Source organism: Populus trichocarpa, chromosome 2 (assembly GCF_000002775.5).
Source record: "Populus trichocarpa isolate Nisqually-1 chromosome 2, P.trichocarpa_v4.1, whole genome shotgun sequence".
Taxonomy (NCBI): domain Eukaryota; kingdom Viridiplantae; phylum Streptophyta; class Magnoliopsida; order Malpighiales; family Salicaceae; genus Populus; species Populus trichocarpa.
The window spans coordinates 90,500-102,601 of NC_037286.2; the positions used below are offsets into that span (position 1 = coordinate 90,500).

The 12,102-nt window shown below is 36.4% G+C and overlaps 2 protein-coding genes and 1 long non-coding RNA gene across 8 annotated transcripts; 1 reads left to right on the top strand and 2 right to left on the bottom strand.

Moving 5' to 3' along the window:
* LOC18096062 (uncharacterized) lies at nt 1–3,829 on the bottom strand. 5 transcript variants are annotated; one of them, XR_008058363.1, is made up of 5 exons: nt 3,815–3,829; nt 3,407–3,716; nt 2,285–2,940; nt 424–812; nt 1–264 (listed from the first exon to the last, which is right to left on the bottom strand). It is a non-coding gene; the product is annotated as an uncharacterized LOC18096062 (long non-coding RNA). The 5 variants fall into 5 exon arrangements; XR_002980059.2 differs by lacking the exon at nt 3,815–3,829 and having other exon boundaries at nt 350–812; nt 3,407–3,724; XR_002980061.2 differs by lacking the exon at nt 3,815–3,829 and having other exon boundaries at nt 3,407–3,721.
* A 3,683-nt stretch (nt 3,830–7,512) lies between these two features.
* Nucleotides 7,513–8,491, top strand: LOC7474533 (calcium-binding protein CML37). Its single transcript, XM_002300573.4, has one exon. It carries the CDS (start codon nt 7,686–7,688, stop codon nt 8,262–8,264), a length of 579 nt encoding a protein of 192 aa, XP_002300609.1. The 5' UTR covers nt 7,513–7,685; the 3' UTR covers nt 8,265–8,491.
* Nucleotides 8,492–9,170: 679 nt separating this feature from the next.
* Nucleotides 9,171–11,278, bottom strand: LOC7474534 (uncharacterized). Of its 2 annotated transcripts, none has more exons than XM_006386057.3 (7): nt 10,951–11,278; nt 10,669–10,729; nt 10,495–10,589; nt 10,363–10,396; nt 10,119–10,173; nt 9,986–10,045; nt 9,171–9,431 (listed from the first exon to the last, which is right to left on the bottom strand). In XM_006386057.3, the coding sequence occupies exons 1-7, from the start codon at nt 11,146–11,148 to the stop codon at nt 9,323–9,325; spliced, it is 612 nt and encodes a 203-aa protein (XP_006386119.1). In that variant the 5' UTR covers nt 11,149–11,278; the 3' UTR covers nt 9,171–9,322. The 2 variants fall into 2 exon arrangements, with proteins under 2 accessions (XP_006386119.1, XP_002301884.2); XM_002301848.4 differs by having other exon boundaries at nt 9,986–10,028; nt 10,951–11,275.
* Between the last annotated feature and the right edge of the window lie 824 nt (nt 11,279–12,102).

A 12,102-nucleotide genomic window follows, 5' to 3' on the forward strand; every position in this document is an offset into this window, starting at 1 on the left:
TAACTTCAAACGACAGCAACAATGGCTCTTAAATAACATGGCATGTTCTTAGGTCGCATACATACATAGATAGTCTTATTAGCACAAAGGGAAAAGGGAAAAAGATTGCCAAGATGATGGTGTGTGCAGGCTTGAGACGAAGCAGCAGCAGACGTCTTGAAAAAGGCTTCTCGAAGGGCAGGGTTAAAAAAAACACTCATAGCCCTTCATAAACTGATAAAAGTCTCTAGACTGCAAAGCCGTGTGGCTTAACGCTAATTGTTCCTGCATCCAAACGTAAAACAGAGTTCTCATGATAATGGAAAGAAAGTGATCTAAGGAAGAAAAGGCAAGCAACATCATGGCCAACCTGAAATTGCAAATCCAACCACACAAAAAATTGGAACACAAAGCTAGAAAGAGAAATAGGTCACGCTGCTTTACCGGGCTGCATTTCACGCAATCTGAAACTATGACAAACAAAGCACCATTTACGCCTTAAATGGATCTCTCCAAAATAAGTATCTGCAATAGCGTTATCTTTGGCTTGAACGAAAACTAGGAACTGCTTTAAATTAATCATTATAAAACGGTTTCATGCTTTATGACATTTTTTCCTTCCCCTAAAACAGAAGGGCACCATGTGCGTGTACCGATGGCTAATCTATCGTTCGACCCGCCCCACTTTGTATCCATCCCTCTATAGCTGACCAACTTAAAGCAACAAGAAGAATCTGAATCCCCCCCCCCCCCCCCCCACCAAAAGCTGTTCCAAGTCTGCAGTCTGCCTCAATTGAGAGCACCAAAGAAGAACGTTCTAAAATCAATTGTAACTGCATCATCAAAAGGCAGAAATGTTAGAGAAGAGAAAAAGGAAAAAAAGTGTACTAGAAGTAAAAAACACCCAGCATAAATAAAGAAAAACTGGCATAAAAAACAAAGGAACAGTATAAAACAGGCATATGGATTGGAAGTAAACAGTGAAGAACTCAAGTGATCAAAAAGCAGGAAAAAAAGAAGAGAAGATGCAACATCAAAACGCAGTACAAAGGCAGAGAATGAGAAGACAAACAAAAAGGAGCATGTCTTAGAGGACCACATTAATACAAAAGACTGGAAAGGATTGCAAGAAGATTATAAAGAGCAAAAGGCAATCCTACAACCACTATGGGATGAAAAAAATACTAGTCTGACAGAAGTAAATCTCCAGGCAAATCAATACACTATCCACCAAACAATCAGCACGTGTCGTTTCCATTGTGAGAAGCTATTCCTTTGTTTGTATCTGAGTAAGAAAAGCCTGGGAACCAAACAAAGACAGGCGAAGGGAAAGCAACCATCCAAGAAAACTGAAGACAAAGAAAATGCACTAAATAAGGGATTCAAATCATGAACCATAAAACCAGACCAAGCAAGGAAAAAAATGAGCCTGTTTGAGGAAGAAAGCAAGATACACTACCAGCAGCACAGATATCGTAAAGATTAAAACAAAGCTGGTAACAAACCAGAAAATGTTTTTGACCTGGACTATCAACCCCAAGACACAAACCCCTACTATAATAAGGAAAAAAAGGAAAAAAAAATAGCAATAAGAGACACTCCAAAGCCAACCAACAACAATCGAATCGAAACCCTTTAAAATGCTAAGCCTCTCCTAGTGGGAGGTTAGGACCTAAATAAGGGTAAAAAACCATCAGAAAAAGAACTACGGAAAGCTCTATCTGAACTAAAGCTCTAAAAAGACTGGACAACCAAAAAAAAAAGTGAAACAACATAATGAAAAAGCGCAGAATAGAAGTGTTGCAAATGAGAGGAAAAAGCAAAGAAGAAATAACAACCAAACATCAAAAGATGAAACAACAACTAACTGGTGAAAGAAACTTGAAGTAAACAACCTGAAACCTGGTAAAAAATTCAGCAACAGTGGCAAGGTTAAACTCAGCAAGCAAAGAAAAACCAGGAAAAAAAACATGAATGAAGTCAATAACCCCAGAACAAAGATCAATCCAACACAATGTCGTACCCACATAAATGCTATAACCAAGATGCAAACGAAAACGAAACAAAACCAGAAAAAAAAAAACAAAGAACAAAAATGCATAGCAGGTCAAATCTGACCCAACCATCAACACAACCAAAACAAACCCAATGTAAACTAATCATGCAGGATAATGGGACAGAAAAACAACATCAAAGCAGCATGTAACTCAAAACCCATGAGCCAAGAAAAAAGCATAACCAAAGCACAGACAGAGCTACCAGCATAAGCGAGGAAGCATAGCTTAAAAGTAAGAGGAAAACAGACCTCCAAAATGCACCAATGATCCTTATAACAACACAGCCTCCTCCCTGCAAAAGCTCGAGGCTGAGAAGGAAGTAGAAAAAAAGATGAGAATCAGAACAACCAACCACCTGCCCAACCAACCAATAGGAGCGAAACATGAAACAACCCAAAAAAAGAGCTGGAAAACAAATAGAAAAAAAAGAAGTTGATATCCACAGGACAGAGAACACTTAAAAACCAACATGAACAGGAACAAAGTCGCAAAATAGACCTCGGAAGCAACTAAGAACCTTGGTAGCAAGACAGACACCTCTATTGTCAAGGAAGAGACTGAGAAGGAAAAACAGAACCATTAGAATCAGAACTGCAACTAATCCAAACAACAAAAAAAGCCGAACAAACCATTAAACAGTAAAAAGAACCAAAAAAAGAGAGAAAACATACAAATGGAAACAAAAAACAACAACTAACATGCAAATCCAGATAAAATCATAATCTGCAGACCCATAATGATTAAAAAGGCAAACCAAACCAGCACAAAGCAAACCAGGTTTTAAAAGCAACTTATCTGGCTGAACGTGGGCTTGTCTACAACAAAAGCCTTCGGAATGGATGAGCTGGAAGTTGAGAGTGGGAGAACTGTAATCGATGAAGATTCGGAATAGTCAAAGCTGCTCCTACATATATAAGTTTAAAAGAAAATAAATGAATTATAATTAAAACCCAAAATTCAGAAGCCAAATGTTTAGGTGAAACCGTGAAATCAACAAAAAATAATAAAGATCTCTACTCACATTCGCACACTTGGTCTGTCCCTTTAAAAAACCCACTCCAAGTCTTCCATAAATAAACCCAGTTATAAGTTCCATAAACATACCAGTTTAGTCAAAGCTCCTAGATAAACCAATCTCCAAATCAATCAAACCCCAATTCCCAAATTAAATCACAAACCCTAAAAAATCCTTAAAAATACAAATTTAACCGAACACATATCCAAAAAAAATCCATAAACAACAAAATTCCTAGAAACCCAAATAGCCTAACATATCTAAATAAGCTAATAACCAAAAAATTTGAACAAAACCAGCAAAGAACTTAAAAACCACATCAAGAAATCGAAAGTAAAAGGAAGCAAACACTAACTGGTGTGAGGAAGATGTGGTTCTGTAAAGCCTCAACCAAGAAAGGATCCACCGTCGACTCCTTCACATCAATGGCAGCTACCGGTTGTTGTGTTGTCTTCTCTCTTCGTTTCTCTCCCAAAAAACTCCTCTTTTTTTTCTCACAAAAAACCAGGGGGGTTTTGTTCTGGGTGTTGTTGAAGGCTGAATTAAGGGGAGGTAATGGCTGGAAGTAGAAAAGAGAAAACGAAAGAGAAAGATGGAAAGAATGCAGTGACTAAAATCTGGCTACAACAAGTCCACAGTATTTTTGCCCCACGTTTTAGTTTTTTCTGTATATTATAAATAAAATATCTAAATATTAATTATTTTAGTCCTTGAATTATCTAAATATTAAAATATGTTAATCGGAAATGAAGAGAGGAAATACCTATCGCCATGTCCAGTCCACGCATAAAACACGCGGCAAACTAATCAAAAGATGCTTGTGTTTTGCTGGAATGATGGGAGAGGACAGTACGGGTACAGTACGAGTCTTGTCGAATCCTGTGGGCTGTGGGGCATCGTGGGGTCACCCCGCCCACAATAATAGCGATTCCCAATTTATGGCTACTCCTCCTCCTCCTCATCCGACGCTCTCTATGATCTTCTTCAATTCACAATCTAAAACCAAATTAAGCAATTTGCTATCAGTCTTAATTAATTATATTCGCTGATACAGTCCGAGTCATGATGATCACATAACGCACATCATCGTAGTCTTATTTTATTTATATACATCATTTAAATCTAACAGCTCATAAACTTATTTTCAACGGGTTTAAAAAATTATTATGATTTTTATTTTTTTTTAAACATATCCAAAAGAATTAGCATGACTCAAGTGGGGACTCATGACTGTATCAAGTATCGGGAACACTAGATATTTAGCTAAACGTTTGTGGCTGCTTTTTTATTTAACAGTGGCATTATACCGTTTGGTTATAAAACGAGCCGCAATTTTCATGCATGGACCCCACTTTTATCTGCGTTCAAAACTCAATTTCGCTGAAGCAAAAATTGCATGCATTTCATTTCTTGTTTATTGCAACTATGTTTAAACACAGTAATTCTCCTCTTCCTTCCTTGACCAGCGCTTCGGGTATCAAGTGTCAAAGCTAGTTCCCATCAACATGGCTCTCTCTTGTTTTCCAGATGAGAAAACCATGAGGGTTGTTCTTAATAGTTTTCCTTTTGTTCTTCTTCTATTGGTGCACTTGAAGATGATGATGACGGTGATGGAAGGTTGGCCTACTGAAACCATTTTCTTTTTGTTCAACCACGAGGGCTATTCTTAACAGTTTTCCTTTTGTTTTTCCCTTATTGCTACACTTAAAGATGATGATGACGGTGATGGAGGGCTGACCTACTGAAATCATTTTCTTCTCTTCTGTTTTCCCTTTGTTCTTCCTAATCTTTATTTATGTGCTCTCTTGTCTGCGTGGAGAGTGAATTTACAAAAAAAAAATGAACAGTAAAAAAAATTAATTTTTAATTGTATTTTATTCAAAAATTAGTGTTTAATATTATTTAATAAGACTACATAAATTAAAAAGAAATCACATGATGACGTGATATTTGCAGAATTTAATCATAATTCTAATATTGTTTCTGATGATATTTTACATGATTTTGTTGCACGCTCAAAAAACCATGAGAACTGTAGTCTTTATCCTATGAATTTCGTACGTGATGGAATTGTAGATAGTTTAATGAAACAATAAAAAATATTTTATATAAAGTATTATTTATTTCATGATATAATAGTAGTAGTTAAATCTACAATATTTAAATTAAAGACCATCAATATTAATATATATCTTTTTTAGTTATTTTATAACCTCAATTTAAAAAGCATTCTTAATCAAACACATTAAATTACTTTTTGTTCAACCTCAATTTCAACAACAATTTTAACAAAACATATATTTTTTCAAACCAACCTCAACTAAAAGTACTTTTTATAAAACAACTTTTTTTAAACAACAACAGCTACCATAATACCAAACACATTCGGTTTGGCATGAGCCAGATCCATTCGTGGTTGGGCTTGACAGTGTGACAAGCCTCGACATGTTGGGTCAGACGTCAACCACACCCAGATGCTATTGGGCTTGACAATGTGCTAAGCCGGAGCATGCTAGACTTGACAGTATGCGAAGCCCTTGACACATCCATGAAAATGCGCATCCTCCCTTGAAACGTCTAAGAGAATGACCATTCTTTCTTAGCATGCCCAAGTAAGTGAGGTAATGTGGACATGCCAAACATGTTAGACCCAATGCATTTGAACTTTGACAATTAATCAAGTCCAAAGTAATGACCATCATCTCTTGGATGCACACAAGAGAATGACCATTCTCTTTCGACACGCCCAATAAAATGAGGTAATACGAATGACAAACATGTCAGATCCAAGACACTTAGATTTAACAGTTCGTAAAGTCCAAGACAACATAAGTCTCATAAATATATCAGACCTAAAGTATTTGGACTTGATAGTTAATTAAGTTCAGAAAATAACCATTCTCCTATGATACATCCATGAGAATGACCAATCTTATTAACAATCTTATTTGAGTTCGTGAAAAATCTCAGCCTCCATAAATTTAGCTATTTCTCCTCTTGCAACATTGATACACTTCTAGTCATGGTGATAACAAGTGTTAGAGAGTATTGCTTCTTTTTTCTTTTTTTTTTAAATCATAGGTTATCTTTTGTAAACTTGAAACTTGTTCTTGCTAAACCAAGCCATGCATGATGATGACCTCATGTGTTTAGAGAAGAAGAAGCAGCAGTCATGACCAACGTTTATCAAGTGCTTTCTCCTTGTCTTGTTTGTAAACGTTAAATGAACAACGCATGCATGCAACTGATCAGCCCAACCACCATGTCTCTTTCACAAACTCAGCGTACTTATCATCAAAGTCCAAAATGCAATCACAAATATTCCAAGTTATAAATTTTTCACCATCGATGGAAAAAAGGGTGAGAAAACGAGAGAATTAGGATTGACCAAAGAGGGTTGAAGCGACGCCACTTTCTTGTTTGACGGAGGAGATGGTTCGGGATTTCTCTTTTAACTTTGTTTTGTTTGTAAAGAGGTGAAGAGACAATATATATGGAAAGAAACATTTCCATGCATAACGAGAGTGGGATTTAATTTTGTTTCCCAAGGATGTAATTCATCTAATTTTCTTGTTTTCGTGCTTTAATTTTGTTTATATATATATATATATATATATAAAAACTAAGTCATAATTTACTGTTCATTTGTTTTGAGATGTAGGAGGGAGTTTGAGATAAAGTGGAGCATAAGGAAATTAATTAGTAATTAAAGTCACCTGAAGGATGAGTAATTTAGAAATGATAGATATTTTTTTTAAAGTGTGTTTTTTAAAAATGTGTATAAAATAATATTTTTTATTTTTAAAATTTATTTTTAACATCATCACGATTCCAAATAATAAATTTAAATTAAAAAATTAATTTTTTAAAAAAATAGATTAAACCTCAATTTCAAAAGGAACTTAGTATGGCTAATTGGCTCATGACGAAGACAAAATGAATATGCTTCGATGAAGCTTACATTTTGTTCCCTTTCTTGTCTAAGTTTTGTTTGTTTTTATGTTTTAAAAATATATTTTTTATTTTAAATTAATATTTTCTAGTGTTTTTAGATCATTTTGATACACTGATATTAAAAATAATTTTTAAAAATAAAAAATATTATTTTAATATATTTTTAAATAAAAAAATTTTAAAAAAATAATTACATCCATTCTCTCGTCCAGATAACTGTTTTCAGGTTGCTAAAAAGAAAATTCCGGAAATGCCGAGAAGGACTCGGAAGAGGAGGAAATAATAGTCAAGAAGGAGGGAAGCTTCCTCCACGCGCTTCCTTTCCGCGTCTGGATTCTAGATCTTTTAAAAAAGAAACAACTGGCCGGTCATGCCCAGCAAAACCGTGTTCTTTCACTCACTTATCCATTCCTTCAGCCACGTCTTTTACACCCCTGAGCATGACGGCATCAATTATCAAAAATCAGCCCCCAAAACCAAACCTTTATATATTGCCATGACCACACCCTCATTTCCTTTAACCATACTCCCTGCAAACACAACTCACCTCTACTTCTCTTTCTATCTGCTCCCATCCCCAGTTAAGCTATCTCATCTTCTTCTACGATCAAAACTCAAAAAAGTACCAGCTAGGCTATCTCAAACCTCAACCCAGCTATCTAGCTAGCTAGCTATATATCATGAAATCACACTCGGTTTCATCTCCACCTTATTCAACTCCCGCCAATTCATCTCCTCTTGCAAGATTACGTCGTAAACTATCTCCAAGGAAATCCCACGACAAACCACATCCCACAAGCGTCAACAACTCAACTAGTGCTCTTAATGTGGTAGATCACAACAACGAGCTCCGAGGGGTCTTCAATTACTTTGACGAAAATGGAGATGGAAAGATATCTCCTGCTGAGTTACAGTCCTGTATTACCTCTGTTGGAGGTAAGCTTTCCATCGAGGAAGCTGAGGCTGCCATCAGGTTCTCTGATATGGATGGAGACGGGCTTTTGGGGTTCCAGGACTTCCTATGCTTGATGACAGGCAATCTTTCAGAGGAAGAGAAGACCGAGGATCTCAGACAGGCTTTTGGATTGTACGAGACTGAGCCTGGCTCTGGCTGCATCACTCATTCCAGCTTGAAGCGGATGTTGAGTCGATTGGGGGAGTCCAATTCCATCAACGACTGCAAGGCTATCATCCGTACCTTCGACCTCAATGGAGACGGTGTTCTTAGCTTCCACGAGTTTGCTGTCATGATGCGCTAGTTCATTCCCATCCATGCCCTGCCCTTCTCCCACTTCATATATGTACATCCGTGTTCTATCAGTTGAAATAAAAATAAAATAGTAGAATAGAAATTGGCCGAGTGGTGAATGGCTCCGCTCTCCAAAACTGATACCATTCTTTGTGAACTATTTGAGTGTTCGAATCCATCTCTCCTTGATTCATTTGTTCTCCTTGAATTGTTAAATATTCATTATTTTTCTGTGCATTTGATTAACTGTAAGTTCGTTGGGATATCAATAACTGTTAACTCACACGAATTTATTTCTTCCCAATCTTAATCAATTGCCTGCCAAGCTAAACTTAAAAATATTAACAGAAATACTAAAACCCCGTGGGAAATTTACTGCGTGGATACCAGAGTGACTGTTCACGCCTCTTCTTTTCCCATGACGTGAGCTGAATCTCTCCTGGATGCAACGTGGTTTGATTTTGGCAGGTTTCGGCTGGAATTCGCTTTCTTTTCTGTGGGCTTCGGTTGGTGATGCTTCTTATGTTCCTGCTGATTGAGAGGGGTCATTTACGCCTCTCTCTCAGTTTCTTATGGGGTCTGGGCGAGCTGGGTTTCATTCAGATTGGGTCTCCTTTGGGTTTGTTCAGACTCCTCTGGAGCAGCGTTGCTGGGATTTTCCAGCGGCTTGGGGATCAAGAGGATCCTTTGTTTTTCTATTGTGGCTGCGTTCAACTCTGCTCGATTGTAGCTGTTGGCTTGGAAAAGATGGCTCGTATCACCCTAAAAATGATACTCCAGCACTGACTTAACATAGAATGATGACATTCTGCTGCTATCGTGTTGATGGGAAGCAAACCTTTTTTTGGTATGCATTTCATTCATCAGCAGTTGCATCTTAAAAATCCAAATACATGGGACGCACAAGCTATTGGGATTTTATCTTGTAGCTGTAACAATATAATTTATTCTATGAATCTAGTTTTTAATATGCTCAAAGTCATCAGAACGCCAAGTCCAGGAACATAACAAGGCAAGTATGTCCCGTTAAAATGTGAAACAGGCACGATAATCTGCCACAACATCATCTTAAGTTACAAACACACAAAAGCCAAATACTAGCTCCTCATATTCCATTAAGGGTAACCACAACTTTACGCGCAGTAGGGTGGTCCCGGTGCTCACACAGCCATATTCCCTGAACCAGAACAGTAAATATAAGAAGGGAATTGTTATCAATACTGTACTGCAATGTTAGAGATAAAATGTGTGGAGGTCAATGCACACTATTACAGCCTCAAATTACCTAGTATTCGTTAACATTGGAAAGCCTAGTTAATAAGATATCTCAATTCCAAGCAATTTCTTTCTTAATTGAAAGAAAAGGAAAAGATATCTCAATTCCGAAAAAAAGATGTTCCATTCTACATGCTTTCAAAACATTTCAAAACATTAATTTGATGTACTGGTTCAGCACAACATATTATTCTCAATAATGGTCGTTCTATAACCATATGAAGTATAAACCAACGAATACCAGCGTGGCAACAAAAAGCTAAGCATTTCTTATCAAACAAAACAAGAAGAGGAAGCCGAGCATCAACAACTACTTGTGCAATTGAAGCATTCAGACCACCTATTATTTATAATTAAAATGGAAAACATCTGTTAATAATGCATGTACATGACTGAGCATCAGCTCGTGATCATGACACAATTCCAAGGAATCCAAAAGAAAGGATGTTCACAAACCTGCCAAGTGCCCATATTAAGCTTTCCATCAGTGATTGGAATCCTGCACAGGAATAGAAACTACGTAAATGAAAGAATATATATTAAAAAAAAAAACAGGAGTAAATAAAGTATGAGTAGCAAGTATTCGCACGTTAGGGAACATCCGAACATTGATGATTTAATGTGTGCCGGCATGTCATCTGGACCTGCAAAAGTGTTAAATGCAGAGATTGATTAGTATAGGTGGATAAATTTCAAATTAGACGAGATCAGAAACATAAATAGTAGTACTTTCACAACCCCTCTTCTATATCTATTTAGTTGCTGGACGAGGGAATTAATAAAAAGAAAATTCATTGCATTTAAAAATTGAGGACAAAAACAGAAACACTGACCTTCGAGGGTATGCTTCCAAGGAGCAGATCTTCCCTGAAAACATAGGAAATAAAGGAAAGTAAGAAGGAGAGTCCAAAGACTGAATCTTGTTGGTAAATGAAAGAGAAAGGAAAAGGAGGGGGGGTGTTTACCTCAGGAACAATTTTGTTGAGGAAAGTCTCGGTGTCATCTCGGACATCAGAGTCGTAATTCTCATTGATAGTAAGAGAGGCGCTTGTGTGATGCACTGAAATAGAAATATTCATTAGACATACATCATCGAAACAATGAATAATAAAACAAAAAATGAGGCTTTTTTCACTTACAGAAGAGATGAGCAAGGCCGCACTTGAATTCTGACAAGTCACTCCCAATTTCGTTCAGTATCTATGTTTTATAATAATAAGGGAAAATCAATTAGTTAATTGGAAAGTATAAGCATGGCTATATTATTGTTGTTGTTCTTGTTAGTAGTAGTAGGTAAAGAAACAACACTAAACAAATTTTAATTTTTTTCATTAATTGAATATACTAGCTAGTATCCTCATCAAAAAAGAAATCTCTCTTGAATCCAACTAAAAAATCTCGATGCGAAGAGAAGAAGAAACCTTTGGGGTAATAAGATGACAGCCACGGCGGTGTGGGGGCAGAGTAATAGTCTTCTGGGCCCACTTGGGAGCAGAGGTAGCCATGGAATCGGAGAAGGAAGGCTTTGCTGTGTAGAGCGAGCTGACACGAAGCACCTGAGGCGGAGGAGGAGGACGAGGCGAGGAGGAGAAAAGCATTGAAGAAGAGATGGAGGACATGGTTGGTTGAAGAAAGCCCACTTCAGTCCCCCTCAAGACAGACTGGAAAGCCACAGAGTTGGTTTCTGATGCCAGAAGAAGAGCCCAAGTTGGGAGCCTGTTTCTGTGGCTGTTGTCCTTCACTTCACTTTATTTAAAAATGGTGTTAATACAATATAAATATTTCTTGGTCGGAGAAAGCCCACTTCAGTCCTCCTCAAGACAGTAGGTTGGTTTCTGATGCCAGAAGAAGAGCCCAAAATTGGGAGCCTGTTTCTGTGGTTGTTTTTATTTAAAAATATTGTTTTTATTAATTATATTATTTTTAATATTGAGTTGATAAAGAATTATAATTATATTTTTTTTTATGAAACATTATATATTGCTATAGAGTATTTCTCTGCATATTTTTTTATTTTTTTTTATGATTATTTCCACAAAAAAATTTATTGATTTTATTTTTTTAATATTAAACTGGTTAAAAATTTATCTTTATAGTTTTTTCTTTTAAAACATTGTGGAATGCAACCGATTTCTTCATATAATTTTTTTTATTTTTTCTACAAACCTACAATAACACACAAGCATGGCCCGCGACATCTCACAAGCATATCATCTAGTTTTTCACTAAATTTTGTTAACACTCCATTTGATGATTCATATTTTACAATATATTTTTTAAAAATACAAAAAATACAAAAAATATACATAACTTCTCATTCTCCCCCTCTCATTTTCCAGCAGCGCCCGCCCGCTCGTACCTTTCCAAAACACAAACAAAACGGGAAAAAAAAAAAAAAAAAAGACTTCTCTCTCTTTCCTCTTCACTATTCATTATCATCCTTTAAAAATCTCAAAACTCTAAAACTTTAGTCACTGTCTCACTAAAGAAAATTCTGGAATTGACCCTTCAAGATCTATAATTTTACCCTTCTACCTTCATTTTTTTTATTATTATTATTCAGCTTGTGTTCG

Bases quoted from the DNA above. Each gene is read 5' to 3' on its own strand.
- LOC7474534 (XM_006386057.3), bottom strand. From the start codon at position 11,148: ATGTCCTCCATCTCTTCTTCAATGCTTTTCTCCTCCTCGCCTCGTCCT. The intron at 10,590-10,668 runs GTAAGTGAAAAA...TTTCTATTTCAG, and splicing joins CGGCCTTGCTCATCTCTTCT to TGCATCACACAAGCGCCTCT. The intron at 10,046-10,118 runs GTGCGAATACTT...TCATTTACGTAG, and splicing joins ATGTTCGGATGTTCCCTAAC to TTTCTATTCCTGTGCAGGAT.
- LOC7474533 (XM_002300573.4), top strand. From the start codon at position 7,686: ATGAAATCACACTCGGTTTCATCTCCACCTTATTCAACTCCCGCCAAT.